Genomic DNA, 22,670 nt, shown 5'->3' on the forward strand with positions numbered 1-22,670 from the left:
AATCAACGGCTATCCGTGTTTTGGACGATAAGGTCGCGTTTGTTTTTTGTTTGATTGGAGATCGGCAGGTGGGAAATTTGGGGGTTATATGATGGTAACGTGATGGGCTTCGAGTTTGTACGTACTTAGTTGATTTTGTTTTGTTTTTTTTTCATTGGTGTTGTATGGGATTTGCTGATTACTTCGAGAAATGTGTAAGTGCTAAGTTGTCATGATATCGCCTTTGGTTTGTTTCAGTTGCATTTCTTTACCTACCTCAATATATTATGTTTATTGTCTTATGTTCATGACTGCGTGAATAAAGACGTAATTCATACATACTAATATTTCTGATCCTAAATTCAATTACAAAGTGCTAAGTTTTTCATAATCTGTGGAAGCACTTAATATCCTTTTTCAACTTACCTCTACTCAATGAAGTCGTATTCTCCAGGATAAATATCATTCCCCATTACTATAATCCTCACATTTCCACGACTAACTTACCAACCATTACTCACTCCAACGTTGCCTAAACACTTCGAATGCAGAATCAGAATCTAGAACGTTTATATACAATGTCATCGGTCACAAGTTGGTTACAGTACTTTCTAAAGTACATAGTTGGTAGGCGACACTGCGTGATTGGCGGCTGACATACTTGCAATCCGTCCCGTTACGAACTGAGGCCCTACCATAAGTTACCTTCTGTGATTCGGAATTCGAAATAAATGCTGGCTGGTTTTCTTTAAACGCTGTTTGTTTTAAACTTCTTGGTTTGGTGAAGAATAAAAAAAAAGAAAATGGAATTGATACGGTTGCAGCTTTCACTTGTTTATGTCAGAGTAAATAGGTTTTATAATCAGCATGCCCGTATTACGTTATCGGAACGTGTAAGTTATCGGAAAAAAATCACTGCAGAATATAGATCCCATAGACATCCAATTTCCTAACCATTTCTATGTTATTCCTCTGAGTCTACATGGTTTTATTTTCTGTTAGTAAATAATGATAGGATTTTTCAGTCAAACTGCATTAAGCCGTAATAATGTAGTTAATTAGAAACGAGCAAAATGTGCAGGGTTTTCCCCGATTGACATTTTTGGTCAAAAATTCCCAAGTGCAGTAGGGGTGTCAGCAGCATGATAATTTATGGAACTGCATTGTGTAGTCTTTTTCAAACGAATCTGTGTCTAATGAAGCAATTTTATGCTAAAACAGCAGGTTTCTCGGGGTAGGGTCTCCATTAACTAATATACGGAACAAGGAATATACGGCCTTAGCTAGGCAATAAATACTTTATGTAATTATTATAATAATATTACTTAAATTAAATACAAGATAGAATTGCAATTCACCAACGTTAACGATGTAATAGGTAATTTTGCATAACACAGTTTTTGCTGTACAGTTTTAGAGTGGTCTACCGATTCGGTAAACTTTTCCTTATAGAGTGGTCCACTTGCTAATCGATATATTTCGCATTTGCACGACTGACACTATAAACCACATACGAAATGATCGATAGCCTCAAATTCGCATTGGATAACTTATGCAAAATTTTACAATGGCATTAAGGAGGCACAAATCGATTACGCTATGCGATTTTCTATTAGATTTTTGTCTGTTTACTAACGTAATTGTGTGGACAAATGGTAGAGGCGTCGAGTTGGACTGGACCACTCGATGTCGTCGATGTATTGTCACTCGAGTGACACTCACAAATGTTTGCCACTTAACAAAAACAGGGTAGTACCGGCTCGCGCCACGTAAAATAATACAAATGCACTAACTTGTAGTATTTTCATGCTGGTGCTTCTTTATGGGTTGAGCAGGAATCTCTTTGTTAGGGATGAAACTGTGTTTGGTGGTTGTAAATGTGCTAATACTGGTCTTTATTTGTTTCAGTCTAGGTAAGTAAATAAATGTACGTTCTCCTTGCCGACAATGTATAATTTCACACGTTAATCGGTTTTGCATTCCACTGCATCCAATTTCTTAATCAACATTTCAACACACGCAATATATTTTACCCAATTTTAACCAACACCACAAACACTTTTACTTAATTATTTCAATAATAAATCACCTAAAAAATAAACAGCAATCGATATGCATAACTGGCATAACTATCGGAGAATTATTGCGGTTGGCGTCTGTTATATTATTTATCACTATACGTGTCTAATCGGCCAGTAAACCTTGTAAGCGACACTGTTTTTTTTCATTAATAAATAAAAAATATAATTGATTAGCGGAAGCCATATTATTCCTATTTGTTTCGTTGTTCGAACTATTTCGACCATTAGACTGGAACAGGCTGAGGACAATGAATTTTTTTTCATCTTCAATTGTGATTGGTACAGTTATCGTTTGAGGCGTACTTATTATGATTGTAAATCTAACTGTGATTAGTGTATTACGGTGTACGCTACGTATTGTTGTTTTTGAAAGGAATGCTATGATGTTGCTGTTGAATATTATATTTCACGTAGGTAGATACATGATTGCGAAGTCATGAGCCCGGCTGAAGTCTGGCTTTAGACATCGACATTAACATCGTAAAATGTTTCCTTGATCTTAGATTCTATCTATACAACGATGTGATAACTATATTGATATTCCTCTTATACACCCATACAAAAGGCCTTTGAACGCAGACTTGTACACAACGAGACGTCCCATTCCACGAAAGACAGACTGAGGGCGCGATTAGCAACGCCAATAACGCGCTATAAACCAAACCACACATGTGCGATACATAATAGCCACGTCAAAGAAACAACAACGTTTAAGTACCTAATCCCACCTATTATGTATACATACCACGTAGTTTATCGACTCGACGTCGATGTCCTTCGGGGCTCCTCCAAACTTTCTTGCGTTCGGTCACAGTGGCGCGCGTGCTCAGATCACTTTTTGTTGGCTTGGGTGCCGGCATCGAGATATTGAAATAATTGCTTTTTCAACGGCACGGCGTGCAAATGACATTCGAGATGGAGGTCGTTTTTTTAACTGAGTGTACGAGATGGAAAATTGTCTCGTGATGAAATGTTTGGCTTGGTGATAAAATGATAAGTTATCACTTTACACGTGGGTAGCTTTTGTGCCGCTGGTTCTACAGTGAATGTTTGATCGGTATCTCTTTGTTATTCTTTTGTTTGAGCAATCAATTATGTTTATGTTCTAAGTTTCAAGAGCTACATCTATTCAAATAATAGCAGTATAAAAGGTCTATTTGCCGAACTTAGGTTATAAATAAGCAAAGTTGTTTTGGCTCATTAAAAATACGTACTTAATATTATCTAGTGAGCATTTATTTTTATGGTTCTTACGGTTGAAGTATTTTCAATAATTCGTGAAGACAATAAAATGATTAGCGATACGTTGGGACGTATTTTTGTGCCTTAATGAGGACCGCTGCAGTGGCAGCTTGGTGTTAAAAACCTAAATTGTGGTGTGAACTTTCACAGCAGTGGTTGGTTTTATAGCTAGCTTCAGCTGCCCGCGGTTTCACTCGTGCATCCAATAGCGTATATGGCTAATCGCTATATGGTTGCACTAGTCGATCTCCGTATTACCCATACCACTACCATTTTTGTTGGACCGCTCCTTATGCATGTTTTGTGAATTGAAAAAGTATTGTAGCTGGGTTTAATATAATTTTTCTCTGCTACTTGCTAATAAATGCAACAAATAGTTACATATGCACTTGAATATGAGAAATAAGGAAGAATTGTGCATTTTTATTCTAAACCTACTTCTTTAGTATAAAATAAATCAATGAAAATACTTACGCCAACAACACGTTCTACAGTGTCTTGCAAAAAAACGACACAGCTTAGACCATGTTAGACCTTTCTAAAGAACAGACCAACATTCTACATTCGACCAATGAAAGGCAACAAGAACCGAAAGTGTTTCAGTTTGTTTGTTTTTTATTCGTTCCGAGTCACGATAACTCTTTAATATCATCAGCTTTATGTGTTAGCACGTGCTATCTTTGATCTATGAGCCAGATAATAGCATTGTGCTCTCGTCATATTTACTTTGCAACAGGCATTAAAAACTTATAGGTATTTCTCATAAAAGCTGCTTAAGTTTAATTACCGATGAGACAAAACACCCATACAGTACCGTATATTTTGGATCTTGAGGAATTTGAGTTACAGGCATGTGTTCTAGGAATTTTTGTTGCGAAACAAATGAATAATTTCTAATTGTGCGTAAAGGCAAGAATGCCACATATGTGGTCTCTGGAATTCCATTTATAAATTAAAATACCAAAAGCATTCCATTATTTCTTGTTTTAAAGTTTGAATTTTTTCTTTTTTCAGGGATAAAAAGGCTAATTAAGACTGACTGCAAAATTCAAATGACTATTCTATGGAGTTACAATTTGACTATGGTAAAGAAACTAGTAGCCAACTTCGGACAAGCAAAGCTGGATGAGAACTTTGCGTTCACACGGTCAAGCCCAGCAGCATCACAAGCTGTTAAATATACGGGTATTTTAATAGACTATCTAATGAAGAAACTTGAAGGCGATGTGCGAAGTACTGGCTTACCATGGGGTCATAATTAGTGAGCCTACTCGCTTGATTTCATATTTGTGTATTAACACTTAAGACTGGCATGGTTGGCGCATTTTGGGGGAGGCAGCAATAGTTGATAGGCTGACATGGAACATCGCAGAAATCAGAAATCAGAATCAGAAATTTTATTTGCTAGAAACATGGTATGGTATTACAAGATGTTACAGTAGGTATGTGTTTCACATGTCTCGCCGTTTAACCGGCATGCAAATATTATTATGACCATTATCATAATGTGGAATTACAATTTAAAAAATCTAAAATAATATTAAATATTAAAACAAAGTCATTAGGCATATTTGACAAACCAAATTATATGTATATAAATAAATACGATTTAACAAAAGAAATTACAAATAACTTTCTATATTTCTCGACGTACAAGACATGAATTCAGCTATTGAATAAAAACATTTGTCAATTAGCCATTTCTTAAATTTAATTTTAAATTTTGCAAGTGTCATCTCTCGGAAATGCCTGTGAATTTTATTATAAATCTGAACTGCCATGCAACTGCAATTGAAGACTGGATTTCGAAGAAGTTTTTACTATAGAGGATGCAGCAAGCGATCTAAAACACACCAATATTAAAGCAAGTGACTGGCTGGTTAAGTTAGGTCCATATGACGGACTACCGATGAGGAAAGTCGATTTGTCGTGATGGAATGCTTACATAACAAGAGTGAAAGCAAAAAATAAATTAGATGTTAAGACAAAAAAAAGGAAATATATTTGACACTTACCTCACCACTCTTTTTTGTTTGGACTTACCTATTTTCTTTGCTGGACTGAAGAGACTGCATTGATGCTCAAAGCACGGATGCTCAGTGATAACGTAGAAGTTTCAGAGTTTCATACCTATCAATGGAATCATACTGCGATTACCTCAAGATAGTTGGAGTAGAGGCCATGGCCATGTTTTATGTTGTGGTTACATTGATATAATTGCTAGTTTTTGCTACAAACGCCGCTATGTTAAAAAGTGACTCCACAAGGCGTACCTATTACTTCATACTTACATAATGGTCACCCAAGTTCTATTCCATGAGCGAGTTATACCTGGTTGGTAACAGTGAGATATCGTCTCGTAGTTTTACGATCGATCCTCGCGTCAAATGCTGTTCTCCGTAACACATCGCACATGTCTGCTGCAACGTAGTCCGAAGATTAACCGTGACGAATCGCCGAGACAGTCCTCCCAAGACAAAGGCGGTGCGTTTGTCACGCGCCGTAAATATTTTGGACGGAGCCTCGCAGGGTCCCGTAGCTTTATGATGCTTTCACGCTGGCACCATTGTCTGGTCTGATTAGCCATGCCCCGACCAAGGGACGTTCGAATTTTGAAAACATTTTACTAGATCTGCAATTGTTTTATTGCTTATTTTCTCGCTACTTAACGATTTGTTGATGTTTTTATGGTTGCTGTTTGTTTATGGACATGTCATTTGATCTTGGCCTGCCTTTGTTAATTGCAGCTGTGTAATACATATCTAGTCATTAACATATGAGTAAACAGTTTTGTTCTAAGAATAAAGTGATACTCGAAAGTGCCGATGCATTTAATGATAGTAAATTATAAATTGATTTCATAACCCTTTTGAAAAGTTAACAAGTACGTATAGTAAACGAGGCTGTGATGTATGTGCCCGCGGAGACAGAGTTTGATGTTTTTATTTATGACGATACTAAAAATATTATTTTATCGTTACAGGTTTTACTGGAACTGATGAACATGAACTGGTCAAGTGCAGTTTTGTTATAAACTGCCAGTTTAAGTGTATGATCTTACGTGATTTTGCAAATTGATTGGTCTTTTTGTAAGAGCCGAAAAACTTAAAGTAAGTAATACTTCACCTTGTGTTTGCCGTTGCAATGACTACCCTAATCATCAGGCTGTCGATGCTTGTGATATTGAATTGGTTTCCACTTCTGACATATTTTGTTGTCTTCGCTTAACCTAGAGGTCGACCCCGACATACAAAGCAAAACTCCGCTGAAACTGCAACTGAGTAATAACCAAAAAGTTTCACTTAAATAACCAGTTGATGACTTCACTTTCAACCATTGTCCGATAACAGTTATCATAATCAGCAAGCATTTGGCGAGCCATGACTCAGTTACCAGGCATTCAGAGACCGGAAGATGTTCACACCAGAGATATAGTATTTAGTACAAAAAGTCGGTTCTGAGCCGGTGCGCAATGTGGGCCGGCGTCAAGGCTGCGGCAACCTTGCTGTTTGTGGAGCGTGACGGCGAGCGACGTGTCGGCACCCACGGCGTGACGTCACCCCTGCCTCCCTCGCCCCACACCCGCCCTCAGGTGCTAGCTGAGGTGTACCAGAGACTGCAGAACTGCTTCAACAAGAAGGTCCGTTGACGTGGCTCTTCAGATATTCATTGGGACATGGACTTCAAATATTTGTAGCAGAATGTTTATGATTTGAAGATCAATGCGAAAGCACACACACACATTGGGTGAATTTGAGAAAACTCATAATAGGGCTTATCAGGTAATTAAACTGGCAGCCTGCACGAACAGAAGATCAATATCATGATTAAGGTTGTACAAGTATGGTATGGTTTGCATTCCTGAAATGTAATTTTAAAATTATGTACTACACATAGGTTCAAAGAACATAAATAACCTTTTGAATTTACAATATATTACTACTAATGGAACTTGAAGGAATTCAGTCATTCTCCATTACTCGGTTGATGTTCATAGAATTGCGAAAGTTGAGACCAGACACGAATCTGGGAATAAATCAAGCGATTAAAACAATTTACTAGGTATTCGACTTACTCGATTGAAAACGTACCTAATTAGTACTTTTGATGCTTGGTTTCGAGAACTGTTTTAGACATTTGGTTTCCCAGAAAGCTTTCATCAGATTATGAGAAGTGAAATTAAGTTATCCATGTGCCTAATTAATTAATGTCCCCATTTCAGGTACCTTACGGAACTTAATAGTTTGAAAGTTCATGTACAGCATACGATTTCTTCAAGTTGGAAAGTTGTACAAAACTTAGCAGCATATTTACAGGATCAAGCCATTGCTGCCATAATTTTAGAATTAAAGGTAAACAGGTGTAAAATTAAGCTCAGTTTTTGCTCAGCTAATAGATTGCGGCTCCTTCCCGACCACTTAATACCCTCATTACAGCAATACAAACGCCTAAACGTTTTCTTTAAAACACTATAATTTTGCACTAAACAGCGTGATTTGGGAGTTTCGTCTCGTTATAAATTTTCTACTTTTGTTTTTTACGTAGCAATTATAGGCGGCCAGGGCCACAAAGAAGGTTTTTATAGATCAAAACTTTTTGATTGATGGGTGATTATTTTTGGGCCGTTTTGAAGATGCTTCCGATTTATTTTTGTTGGCAATAACAGCAATCTTGGATTGAGGAGGTTTGTGTAATTCGTTTATTTAGTTGCCGTTGTTTCTTTTGGGTACTTACAATAATTGTTAAATAGTTTATTGGTTGACTTCAAACTCCTTATTTTTGGGAATCGCAACACAGAAATTGACTGAGAACGAGATTGATTTCATAATTCAAAAAAATGCATTTTCGAGCTGAAAAAACGCAGTGAATCAAATCAGAATTGTAATGTACTAAAAAGCCGAGCTGATCTTAATTTGGAAATCGATTTACCCCAGTCATTGACCGCTTATCGTAAAAATAATACTTGTGAACGTCCTATGTAAATCGAAGTAGGTATTTAAAGTGTTCGATTTCAATTTGAACTTGACCAACATCTATTATTTGCTTCTCAGAATTTGCAGTCAATATAAAACTTCGGACTGCTCCAAGTTGGTTGGCCGAGGTTGAATTAGTTACGTTTTTCAGTGATCAATTACTTTATCGTAACTGGCATCTTCGAATTGGATTGATTCTTTGATTGTTGTGTGACTGATAGTAATATTTGAGGGGAAGAAAGATGTATCGATAGTGATAATGATGACAGTGCATGCACTAAGTACATACCTAATTATGTTCATAAGAACTCGATAAATGTATGACCCAATGAAAGTGTTTATAAGGAGCCTTAGCTACACACTTACCTGTTGACTTATGTAGCATATTATTGTACTTGTTATTTTCTTCACAGAACAAGCCAGGCTACACCGCGGGTTTCCGTGGAACGAAATGCATCCCACACAATGCCATAGTACCGCGAGCTTTTGCAACCATTTCACGGTGATGCCGGCAAATATACGCCAAGACGAATCCGTCCGTGGTTGTTTGCTAAGCGTTTGACCCGGCACCGCTCGCGCCCACTAACCCACTGTTCGATAAGAAACTCCTGCAACCGCCACGCAGTTGATTCTGACACGTATTCGCTGCTCTATAAAGTGCAATGTCCTATCACAATGGCTATTCATCTCTTTGATGTAATGATGTGTAGTCAGTATCAACTGTTTATTTACTGCCTGCTACATTGCGTTTGTTGGTCGTATGTTGGTTTGTGTGTAAGTTGAAATGAGTTCTATTGCTGCTGAATTGTGGTCGATTTTCGTTTGGCCGTGTTGTGTTCGTTGTGTTTCAGAGTTGGTCGTGAGTGGATTGTGTGACTGGCAGAAGAGTCTTCAGCGGTACCGTTAGCGGACCGTTCAATAAATTAATTTGGTAACAGCCGTTGCTTGCTAGGGATAAACTTGGATTACACGTTGACTTCCGACTAGTTTGTGATGTCAAATGATACATTACTACGTAGATGTGTAATTAACGTCACGTTAATGAAAGATTTTTAACATATTAGCGGAGTAATGTGAATTAGGATCGACCGTGTGAAATGTAAATATGCTTCATTTCATTTATTTAAATAAGTGTAAGTAAATACAAATAACGGTATGTCGGCTATGAGATTTGCTAAAATAGAATTTCTATTTTTAGATTATGTATCTACATAATGCAATTAATATGAATTTTGAAATAGTGTTTCTACAAGTCCTGATAATCCGTCGTCACCATCACAAATAAAAGAAAGGAAATCCCCTATATGTAGTAACTTTGCTTGTTCTTTTGCTATTGACTACAAAACAAAACAGTCAAAACTTACAGGTACATGCACATGCAAGGCAACAAATGGCTGACTAAGACCGGCAAAGATATTTCATGAGAGCTGTTGTATTATTTTCGTATATTTTGTCCCCTTATGTCTATTTTATAATGCTGGAAATTCCTTGGTATCGTCTTACAGAAAACCCCGGAAAAGCAATTTGGCTCAAAATTATTTTATTGCATTCCTAGGAAGATGATGTTTCAAAGCACTTCCTATATGTTTTTTCCAAACAGTTAGGTGTGTCTTTTCAATTACGAGGTTTTAAAGCATCGATGTGCTTTTGTTGCTCAATTCCATGGAAAATAATGATATAATGGAAAATCTAAGAAAATAGCGTCACCATAATGGTGATCGCGGGACTAGGAATGTTACTGTCTACTCCCTCTTACGCCTTCTTTGGAAACTGCCCATTTTTAAAAAACTATCCCCCTTACTTATAAAATCTCTAATCACCTTCTAAGCAACATTTTAACTAATCACTACTTAAATTCTTAAAGTAGTGATTAAATGTTAATTAAGACATGCTTAAGCAACGTTTATAAGTAAGAATTCTTAAACAGCCCTTAAGTATTACTAATATTTAATTCACGTTTATAAATAAGTAAGGCTGTAAATTACCAACCTTTGACAGATGTCTCAAGGAATCCGAACGCTTCGTTAGTACTAGTACATAATATAGGTAACATAATTATAGTATAGTTATCGGCACGGATAATGAGCTCTCGACGGAAGAGTGGGGATGGCTTTGCGCACCGTACACTTATGGCAGTAAACCAATAAATCACTTCTGCGCAGGTGAAGGTCAGGGCTCAATATCCTTGCCGATGATTAGCACTGATTGTTTTAGTCACGTCTTTGACCTACAAGAAGGCGCCTAACCTACCTGCCTTGTCATCTCCGCTCATCTTTTCTTCCTGCGTGGTCACCACTAATATTTTTGCTTTCGATCATGTTTTGTTTTATTGGTATTGCTAGAAGTTCATTGTAATTGATTTTGTGGTTGCAAGACTGACTGTTGTTCTTGCGGTTTGTGATAAAAGTAGTGTCACTGTATTGTAATAGGTGTTATATTTGCAATACAGGTAATAAGGTGATTGGGTACAATGCGATATGAAATATTAGTTTAGCAGTTCGTTTACACACATTATATAGAACACAGTGGTTATTTCAAAACTAAGGCATAAGTCCACCAGCAATATAAACGTCAGTTTTTCTTCAACAGCTGTTTATTTTGCAAATTGAACGTCAAAATTGATTGTAAGCTCTTAGTCGGTGAACTCGTACCTAAATCGTCTAATAGTCTTAAAACACCACCAATTTAAAAAGCAATTACACATAACAAATCACTACCTAAAACCAACAACACCCAAAAAAAAATTAATAACAAAAAAACAAACCCATCAACTACCGCCCATTTGTTCTAACAATCTAAAAATCTTAAATTCCTAATACCCGTGTAAGTTTAACACGAACTATTAAATAAAAATGAGCGATCGTCGCGATAACGTAATCCGTGTCGGGTTTATATGTTTTTAATTATTCGGCGGCAAGTCCGCCCCTGGCTAATGACGTAATGACTCAATCGCGATTTTTATTTATTTTTAATTTACTTAAAAAAAGGTCCCAGCCATTTTGTTTTTTACTGAACGTGAAAATTCAAACTTAACAGTTGTTTTACAAAAGCTAACATTTTTTGTAGGTGTACTTTTGCCTAAATTGTATGCCAGTCTTAAAACATCACCAATTTAAAAAGCAATCACTACCAAAAAAAGCCAATAAAAAAAAAAAAACTAATTTACAAAAACAAACCCATAAATTTTCTTATTAATCAGAAATCTTAAATTGCTAATAACCGTGTAAGTTTAAGACGAACGCGATAAGGTAATCCGTGTCGGATTTATATGTTTTTAACTAGCTTCTGCCAGCGGTCTCACCCGCATCCCGTGGGAACTACTTTCCGTACCGGGATAAAAAGTAGCCTATAGCCTTCCTCGATAAATGGGCTATCTAACACTGAAAGAAATTTTCAAATCGGACCAGTAGATCCTGAGATTAGCGCGTTCAAACAAACAAACAAACTCTTCAGCTTTATAATATTAGTATAGATTATTCGGCGGCGAATCCGCCCCTGGCTTTTGTTTTTTATTGAACGTGAAATTTCAAAGAACATATGTAGTTGTTTTAAGAAAACTGTCAATTACACTATCGAAAACCAAGAACAACCAAAAATAATTATAAAAACAAACCTATCAACATCCTAAATAATCTAAAATCTTAAATTCCTAATCCGTGTCGGGTTTATATGTTTTTAATTATTCGGCGTCGAGTCCGCCCCTGGCTAATGACGTAATGACTCAATCGCGATATTTATGACTGGCCCTCGGCCCTTTGTTTTTTATTCTGAACTAAGGAACTACTGTATGGGGTTAATGTAGATTTTAGTTTTTTTTGTACGTTTGGGCGTTTGATTTACTGGTTTTTGTAGATTTTTTTTAAGATTAACTACCTATTTAGTATCAAATTGCTTTTCTAAACTTGTAATAAAATACTGTTTTGCTCTGCCAAAAAAAAGGAATTTTAATAAATATACATATGAAGTATCTTTGGTACGATGATAATGATAAGGTAAAACAAAATCATCAAAATCAAAATATGAATAATTTGAAAAGTTTTCTCTGCTACGAATGTGCTACGATTTTATCCGTATCAGCTACACAAGAAACAATACCTATGAACAACTGTTGACTATTTTTGCCTTTGGAATATTTTTAATAACGTCGCGTAAAATAAAATAAAATATGGAAGGACAGCATAATTTGCCTTAAACGAAAATATTTACTAATATTATAAACGTGAAAATACCCTATCTGTATGTCTATAATTGTCGCGCTCTCTCACCAAAGCTACTGAATCGATTATACCAAAGTTACTGAATAAAAGTAAGCAGAAATACATAATGATGAAAGTTTAAATGCTCACGCTAGACTAATAATATAATTAATTCAAAATACCTAAATGTTATTTTAGACAAGGAAGGAACTAGGAACATTCCTGTTCTACGTATGTATATAAAAGTTTTTATGAGCGTGTAAATCCTTGCATGCTTTATCATTCTTTATATTTAGACTGATTGATGTAACATATATAGGCAGTATTATTTGGTTTACTATTTCAAAGGTGATTAAAATTCATACCTGATTTACACATGCGTAATAAATAACCCAACCTACGATAGTTTACTCACATTAAAATTAATCAAAGTCTATTAGCAATATAACTTACCTACCTAAGTCAGTTCTATGATAATGTTAAAACTTTTGAATAAATTTAAATGTCCATGTAATAGCGTTAACCTTAAGTAAAAAATATATATTTATTAAAATTATAAATAGTTTAGAATTATTGAAAAAAAGCAATACTAAATCTTATATCCACTATTATATAGTGAATCATGAGAATCTTCCGCCATACCATGGCTTTCTACGGAAGACAATGGGAAAAGACTTGGTCCCACAATTCCGGGAAAGGCCATCGTTAGTAACTACCACTCACTGATAAGATAGCGAAACTCGCAAAAATTATTTAGCTTCGGAAACCAATGATTCAGGACTACTGTATTTAATAATAGGACTTTGGTATGAGTAATCCTTATCAATTCTATAAATGCAAAATAACCCTGTGTGTCTTTCCCACTTTCACGACAGAACTACTTAACCGATTTAAATGAAATTTTGTTCACATATAATCTAGAGATTGGGTACAAAATGATGGTACCACATAGAATAACTAGTACTCAATCAACTAAAATTCTGACAGCAAGGCCTGCAGAATCAACTTCAAAGATATGCAATTAGGTACTATCATAATAATTATAATGATTTTTATCAAGTACAACATATTAGTATCTACACTAAGTGCATTGATACGAAAATACCACATCAACAGAACATCAGATGCCTCATTAACAGTATTCGTAAGCCTCAACAAGAATAAATTAATGCCTTAACAAAGTACACTTCAATCAAACCGAATACTTCATAATACATAACAATAGAAGTCAGAAACACTAACATCTTAGAACACACTGCAAACTTTTCGTCGGCCGATAGTTTGTTTGGACTCATAAATTAGCATGAAGATGAATGATTGCACGCACGTTAAAAAGATCAGGGGTTTAGCTGTATCAGACCGACTGAAAACTTCGATTAGTATCAAGATTTTCTAAAACAAAATATTGCTTGCTTTCGGGTTAACTGTCGGCCGACTATTTAGTATACAGTATGCGGATACTCTAACATGTTAACAGTATTTATTTAACTAATACTAACTGCAAGAACATAACACCAACCCGATAATTTGTGTTAAATTTTACAGTTACACCACATCAACTTTGGCGGTATTTCAGTACGGCTGGGTAATTATTTTACAACGTAACCCCATCGGTACCCCTTTTACGGTCATAAAACTTTCCAAAAAACATTTTTTATTGCGCTTTGGCCGTACCTTGGGTTTAGGTTAACATTGCCCAGTTATGTTAGTACCTGGGAGAATGATGTTCTAATTGTTTTGTCTTGTTTCTAGTTGTAAATAATTTTTACTGTTTATTTTGTTTTAGGATGTATTTCGAAGGAGCCAAGATTGGTTGAAGGAAGTTATCGGTAATCTTAATTGCACATTAATCAATTAGATGATTGCATAAAAATGGTCCATTTCATGAGTTTAGGTACTTAAGTTATTATAGTTCCTATAATAAGCAGTGATTCTACTCAGAAACAACGGCAATTTTCTTTATCAAACGTAATAGAAAAAAGTTTTCAGCAGCCATAAAATTTGATTAAGTCCATTGGAAAACATTTCAGTGTACGGTCTTCAAATTACAGAAAATAAATAAATATTACTGCATCTTTAGCAGATAAAGGTGCAGAAATCAAAGTTTAGTCACACTCGAGTGGTTTTTGAAAGACATTCCTTGTATTCAACTGAAAATCAATTTGCGATGAGTGTTTTTTCAGACAAAATCCCGTTTGATAAAACTGCAAATCATGAGTTGCACCTGCACACAATACAAATTTGTGTTACGAGACGACTCCAATGATTTAATTTAAAAATATTCGATTCAAAATCACACACGATCGAAATGAACTAGGCACGTGTTCTTATTTTTCCTTTAACTTTTTCGACTTCAAATCTAAAATGAAAGTTCATAAAAAATGCCAAATACCGATTGACAAAAACCACGTCGTGTTTAAAGTCATCTTGGAGTAGTACTCGTATCTGAAAAAGGCGTTAGAAAAACGCATTCCCGACTGCACCGAGTCGAGTAACTAGCGAGTGCAGCCTACCTGAGGGAGACGCGACGTAAGTACCGTTACGGCAACTAACGATTCCAAGAAGGTCATGCGCACTAAACTAAGGCTAAAATTCCACTTAATTTTTTTTGCCTCGTCCGCTTAACTACTCATTGCAACAACTTTTGACCAAGGCTAAGCATTTTTTTCTAGGGTAGCATAGATTCTACAAATATTCCACTAGCATTTCTATTTTAGGATCCTCCTCTTATTAAAATTCCGAAGTCAAAGTTCATACAGAACTGCTCACGTTTCCTTATCAGTTCTCACATCAGAATGTATGTTTGAACAAGCCCACACAGCGCCACCCACTTTCGGCTGGTCGTATCGCCGACGAATCGGCATTTAAAACCACTTAATGACAAATGAGACCAAATATTGACAGCGTGCAACATAAAAACAAAGGGCCACCGCCGGGGGCGGGCTCGGTGTCAATCTCAAGAACAAATAGACGAATGTTTGACGAACGAATTACGTGACAACTTTAGTTTGGTTGTTTGTCCCGATGTTTACACTCCACCACCGCCTGGGACTTTGGGAAATTAAATTGCGACATGGAAAAAAACTGGGGCCAAATGTGTCGGCGGATGTTCGTAGGTAGACGAAGCCAGGGGTGGCAGATGTATGCACCGGTGTGCTCGGTACATGGCATTCGATACGATTTTTTTCTTAGAATATGATACCGTGCAATTTTGGTGATTTATTTCTTGGATTTAAACGTATTTGTGGGGTGATTTGTATTTAATTAGGCAGCAGTTTCCTGAGATATTGATTACATGTAATTTACAACCGAATTGCGAACCTAGTTTGTATGTAAGCAATAAAATTACAGGTAGGAACTTAGTATTAGACTGTATCTAGGTAGTGGGGCACATAACACTTGTAAGTAATGGGATTCAAAGCGATATTTACGTTGAACAGATGATTAGAAAGCAGTGGGCCAGTGGCCCAGCAATCATAGCAATGACATGTCGCGAACCGTGAGAGGAAACAATGCTCGCTCCGTGGGAACGCGGCGTGATTGCCCACCCTCGGGTAGCGGGTTCGAGTCCCGGGTCACGCCGCGTAACGGTGGGGTGCGAGACCAGAGTACGCGCGTACATCCGGAATTCATATTTTCGTGAATGCGTTTTGAGTAATTTTAATAAATCTATTTTGGGTCATATAGCTTTGTTTTATTAATGAATGTAGGTATAATTTTATCCTATCCAAATCCCCTTCATGTCTGGGGGAAAGGGAGTCTAGATTATAAAGTTGATAAGTAACTTAAAACACATCTCGAATTTTCTGACGAAATCAGTTCAGTGACATAATTGTTTTAGCTACCGAGAAAATAAATAAACTTTGTTTTTCTACTTCATTTCATTACTATTTGGGAAATTCTTCATTACCACAACCTGTCTATCATAAACTAATGTCTGTCTTGTATGTGGAGTTGTGCTTTATACCATACTATAATAATTATTGTACATGAACTTTTACCATAAAATCCTAATGCTAAAATGAATGATTTTCCCTCAAAACACTATTTTAGATTTGTGTTACCGACTCAAAAATGTTAAATCTGTACTATGATTTTCTTTATAAATGAAGTTGGTTTTCTGAATGAGAGTAAGCACTTATGTAAGGGTCTTAGTAGACATAGTTTTACAAAGAATTTTTAGAACTGATCCATATAATCCTGAGATGACAAAGTCAAGAACAGACAGAATAAGTATACTGATTTTTATGTGTTTTCTTTTGACGATTTAGGAGTAACAAGAGAACTTAAAATTAGATGAAGATGATGATTTCATGTTTTAAGTTTTGTAGTCAAGAAGTCATGTTAAGATTGAAGTTTTCATAATTAAATTAAATTTCATAATTATTGCAGTGATAAGAATGACAAAGTTCAAAAGATGGCATAAGTTTTCAGAGGATTGTACCTATGTAAAATTTCATACCGTATTATATAACACAACGTTTAAAAGACTAACCGAATGCTCTTAAGGAAAATGATGATGGATAAAGTCCCGTAACATAATAACAATATAATTTAAATCGTAACAGAAGATACTGCATTAATATGTAGTACATTTAATAATATTTTTTTCCACAATGTTCCAGATTGGTTATGCCTTAAAAAATGAGATTAGAGAAGTGCGTAAAAAGCGTGTTGAGACAAAAAAGAAATTGGTTACAGATTAACAGAACTTTTTTGTTCGACATTTAAGTACTTTCATAGTGTTTTGTTTTTTTTTCAAACAAGTTTGAAGCTACCGTTCGTTGGTAGTATTAGTTTATTGATTGTTATAATTAAATGTGGTAATTATGATTATGGAAAGAACTACTTCATATTTTAATTAAGTTTAAGAAAGCTTTCTTTTATTGAACTTGTAAAAGTTTTAAACTTTGAACTATGTTTCAATGATAGAAGTTGAGTTGATCTCGAATTTAGCAAAGTGCAGGCTTTATTTAAGCTTTTGCGTAAGTAGGTAAATAACAAAAAGGAAATGTACCTAATTGACCTGTACAAAATCGCTGAAAATGATTTTACAGTTAGAACCATCGAAAATATTGTTTATATCCAAAATAAACTTTTGCAATCCTATATTAATTTTACTGCAAAGTATTTTACAAAATAAATTCAACAATTAAATGTGGTTTGTCAGTGGGTTAATATTTTAATAGTTAAATTTTAGGAGTTTAAGGAGTTTATTTTAGTATTTGGAGTGCCTTCTATGTTGTAAGTAAAGAAAATATGAAAACGTCATCTTAAAATCCATCAAGGTATACACACCTTTTAATTTACATACCAATAAATACAAAAAGTTACTTCCACACAAATATTTAAGAATTCAATTTTTTTTTTGATTTCCACGTTTGAAATAATGAAATGTTTAGGAACACAAAATTTTAAGATCCAGTAATAGGGCAGTACCTACTGTTATGTTCTATACTAATTTTATAAACCTGAAAATTTTGTTAGCTTGAACGCGCTAATATAAGAAACTACTGAAAGAAGGCTGTAGTATATTATGCTGAATAAACTCAAGTTTTTAATTTGACTTTATTTATTCAGCTTCACTTATCAGTTGTCGTATTAACTAAATATAACACATAGATTGTGTAACTTTTTTCTACAAGACTCCATCAACATTAAATATTTCATCTCCGTTATTCTCTTGTTTATCTCAACGTCCTCCTACACCCCACATCAAAGTGTTAAAATGAAAATAGTGTTTAAATGATCGCAGCTAAACGCCGGGGCGTTTTTCCCGGGATTAAGTCGGTTAAATTCCCGGGGGTAGAGTGCCCGAATTCTATCAACTACTCGGTGGGATTTGATTAAATCCCGCCTCACCCCTTGCGTGTTGACAGTAATTGATTGAAATGCCAGTTTCTTACGCATGTTTGGTAGAAAGTGTGATGCAATTTTGGTGATTTTTTAAGCCCCTTAATACCCACAGTAAATAAATTAGAAAATAAATAATCAATGCATTTAGCTAATTCTAAAATAATTCAAGATTTAATTAACGGTAGTTTTGTTGTTATTTTAATACCCATGTTAATTTAGAATAACAAGTAATTAATGCATTTTCCAAAATTCTTACAATTTTTTAAAATCAATTTCAATTTACGGTAATTTTGTGGTTTTTTAATTGTAGGTCAAGTCATGTATGTATGTTTGATTGTATTGTTAAGTTTTATATTTTTCTGTTTGTAGTAATATTGGAACCAATAAACTTCTATTCTATTTTAATGTGGTCCGTATTGAGACATACCTAACTAAGTTTCGACTAGTGTTGAAACATTTGTAAAAGACAAAGATTTTGTTTAGAATCTGTTTTTAATATGAAGTCTGTGTAAGTATATAATGTAAGTAAATAGAGACTGAATAAACTCAAGTTATTTAATAATTGTATCATAAACTTCTATATTTGAATACTGTTCTAGAATAGCAACTGCAGGCTTAGGTATATTATTGTTGCTTAGGAAATGCTCAAACGAAACTCGAATTGAGAATCTCCATATTTTAAGGAAGATGGTGTTAAAGATAAAATTGATAAGTCAGGTTTGTATTTTTTTCAGATTATTAGAAGATATTAAACAAACAACCATGGAAGCCTTTGGTATCTTTGAAAGTCTTTGGTGATGAAATCATTTTAGTATTCTAATGAACCGCAATAATTAGCCGAGATGACAGAAAATATTTTTTATCTGAAGGAGAACATTTGGCAATTTAAAACAAAGTGGTTAAAATTGTTAGTTTGGTTTGTAAAAAGTGTCTGTTTGTTTCAGTCTTTAATAATATAACTTACTTTTGCATTACTAAATATCCTTTAAAATATCTGTGTTAATTATTAATGACGAATAAATAAAAAATAATTCGCATAGATTTATATGTTAGAACATTAAAATTAAATTGATCAATTAGATAATTGAATAAATGACCAATATAACAATCAAATTAATAAGCTATTGCAGCAATGGAAGCAATAGAGGTTTGTTTATTAACTTCAGGTATTATATTTACCTATTGAGCCTTTCAAAAGCATTTAATTATGTTAGAATGACAATAATGTTGTCACTGAACCGACATAATACTGCTATTATCAATTATTATGAAATATTTATTGCCTTCTGTATGAAGTGTTGCATTGTTTGCTAGTCTAATAAATTGACACAAACAAACACACACTTAGCAATTTAGGAAATAATAAATAATTATGTTTCAATCAAAATGCACGCAAGCTAAGTGATGCGTTGAAGTCTTTTCTATGAGAATAGTTGAGACTTTTAGTTTGAGCAGAAAACTTTGATTTTGTTAGCAAATATTTGAGTTAGAACACTAGTTTTTTGAAAAGATCAGGTAAATGAAGCATTTATAAATAGTAGGTGGGTAGTTGTGTGCAGTAGTGTGACACGGCTACGCTCGGATGACTCACGGCGTAGCGTTTGGTGGCACTCGGGCCGCCGGGGAACACTTGGGAGATACAACAAAACAGCATGTACAATTTTAACGCGTCGTTTATTGATAACTTCATTTTTTCTTCAATATACTTTTGTGTCCACTGACTATATAACACTCACTGTACATTTTCGTATTACAATATTTTAGTCTTTCGAGGCTTTAATAACTTTCGATTCCATATAACAAATATTTTGTACAACGCACGTCGGGCGTACGAGAGTGGCGTCGTGGCACGACTTATCGCTATCTACCTACGCTTTACCGACTAACTCCAACTTCGTCTCTAGCCTTTAACACTATATTTACAAATTGTTCAAATTTTTTTGGTATTCAAATTACCTCGTTCACTACATCGTCTCTCACGCGAACCACAATCAGACCCTCGCGTCCATCCGCACGACACGACTTAAAATATTTTAACTTAAACCATGAAAAAATACAATAATCATAATATAATACAAGATATTCATCAACAACATTAATTGAACGTTCAGCCGTCGGCGCGCGGCCGGCGGCTCGCAAGTCAACAGTTCCGCAACACTAACGGTCGGTACATTACAAAACAAATAAATGGACATACCTAGCAGTATGTACGGCCGGGAGATAACGATCACTGTCCTAACGCGAAAACCGATTCGCAACAAAGTCACTGGAGGCGTAGTGCGCGCTGGCCCGACAGGCGCCTCAGAGCGGCGGGATGTCGATGTCGCACGCGAACACCGACTCTCAGATGAGCGGCATGGCGCGCTCGTTGGCGGCCGCGTACCGCTGCTCGTCGGGCACGTGGTACATGTTGATGATCTGGCTCAGCTCCTGCTGCCCGTACTCGCGCTTCATGCCCATCTGCTCGTGCGCGTGCGCGTGCGCCGCGAACTCGCGCTTCAGCTGCGCCGGCGGCTCGTGCGCGAACTCGCGCTTCATGCCGGGCGGCCCGGGCGACACGGGCTCCGACTTGGCGGAGGAGCCGCTGGGCGAGTGCGACGCGCACGACGGCGGCAGCGCGTAGCCGCCCGGGGACCCGGGGCCCAGCCCGTACGCCGACGGCGACGGCGGCTGCGGGAGGTAGGGCGAGCCCTGGCCGCCGCCGTAGTACTGCCCGTAGCCGCTCTGCTGCATCTGCGACACGTCGTAGCGCGGGTACCCGTACGCCTGCTGCTGGTATGCGCTCGGGTCGTGCATCATGTACCCGTTGGGCATGTAGCCGTTCGGGGTCATCTGGTACACATCCCGTGGCTGCTGTGAGGGCGGCGCTGAGCTTCTCTGTGCCTCGCCACCACCCAGTAATGCTCCACCGCCTAACGGGTACTTCTCTTGTTTCTTGGCGAGGGTCTTCGTCTTCCTCCTCGGCCTGTATTTGTAATCCGGGTGTTCCTTCATGTGAACAGCGCGAAGTCTCTTCGCCTCGTCGATGAACGGTCGCTTCTCTGATTCAGAGAGGTCTTTCCACTGTGCACCGAGACGTTTAGATATTTCCGAGTTATGCATTTTAGGGTTATCCGATGCCATCTTCCTGCGCTGGCCACGCGACCACACCATGAACGCGTTCATGGGGCGCTTGACGCGCTCCGCGTTGGAGTTCTTGCTGGTGTTGTTGTTGTTGTTGTTGGGGGGCTGGTGGTGCTGCGGCTGCGGCTGGTGGTGCTGCGGCAGCGCCTGGTGGTGCTGGTGCTGCAGCGGCTGGTGCTGCAGCGGCTGCTGCTGCGGCAGCATCATGCCGCCCAGCGCGCCCAGCGACCCGTACCCGTGCTGCAGCGCGTGGTGCGGCGGCACCGTGGCGTGCAGGCTGCCGCCCTTGAGATCCGTCTCCATCGTCAACATGTCGTCTTCCTGCGGCGCGTACAGCTTGCCGATCCTTCGTTCACCGTACACAACGAGAGAACCGTCGGTCGCTCACATGGACTCGCGGCGGTGCGCGTCGATAACGTTTCGCGGTACCGTGCGGCGCGGAGGCTACGTGCGTTGTGAGGAGGCTGCCGGGCCGGGCGGCGGCGACTGCGGGAGCCCCCCGCGCGCGCACCCCGGGCCCCGCCCGCCCGCAGCCCCGCCAATGGCAGCGCGTCTCGCGGCCCCGCCCCGCCCGCGCTCTCCCACCCGCCGCGGCCTGCATTTTTAATCGCGTGGCGAGCGAGCCGAGCGTACGCCTCGCCGCCGCCTCATGCAAATCTCAATTTTGTTTGCCGACGGTGGCTGCATTCTCGGCCTTAGTTTATGTTGTAAACTACACATGCATTACCTGTACACTTTGTTGTTTTAGCCGTTATTGTACTCAAATATGGAATTTGATGAAATCTTCCTTCACTCATAGCAGAATCTTAAAAATTTTAACAATATCAATCAAAATCTGAACCGAGAAACAATACAAAGGAGAATAAAACAAATAATCACAGTTAGATTTATGTTATCCGTTGGTTGTTTGTCGAGCAGACAGAAAATATGTTTCTCAATAGGTGCGCACAGACAGCGTAGTTTGTTCAGCTGGGGCGAGTTCAAGGCCCGCGCGACAATGTTGTACCTACTCAATGAGAAAGAACTTCTCACACAGAAGACGTTACTTCAATTACTTGCAAGAATAGGGAAAATGTTCTAGTTCAACAATGACATGAAGCATTGTTTCAAGCAGCTGATGTAGTACTGTTCGAGGTCATAAGGTTAATATTTCAGTGCATTGTTAGATTGTTATAAGGATTTTGCAGGATATGTTTAAGCGTATGTAAAGTTACTAAGTG

General features: G+C 37.3%; 2 protein-coding genes across 2 annotated transcripts in view; one reads left to right on the forward strand and one right to left on the reverse strand.

Moving 5' to 3' along the window:
• Positions 1–10,373, forward strand: part of LOC110371081 (uncharacterized) — a 79,512-nt gene extending 69,139 nt beyond the window's left edge. Inside the window, exon 5 of the mRNA XM_064035238.1 lies at positions 10,337–10,373. The gene's annotated coding sequence lies outside the window, so the exon portion shown is untranslated. The remainder of the gene's footprint in view (positions 1–10,336) is intronic.
• Positions 10,374–19,982: 9,609 nt separating this feature from the next.
• LOC110371104 (transcription factor Sox-14) lies at positions 19,983–21,921 on the reverse strand. Its single transcript, XM_021327214.3, has one exon. The coding sequence runs from the start codon at positions 21,760–21,762 to the stop codon at positions 20,671–20,673; it is 1,092 nt and encodes a 363-aa protein (XP_021182889.1). The 5' UTR covers positions 21,763–21,921; the 3' UTR covers positions 19,983–20,670.
• Between the last annotated feature and the right edge of the window lie 749 nt (positions 21,922–22,670).

Source organism: Helicoverpa armigera, chromosome 6 (genome assembly GCF_030705265.1).
Source record: "Helicoverpa armigera isolate CAAS_96S chromosome 6, ASM3070526v1, whole genome shotgun sequence".
Lineage (NCBI taxonomy): Eukaryota > Metazoa > Arthropoda > Insecta > Lepidoptera > Noctuidae > Helicoverpa > Helicoverpa armigera.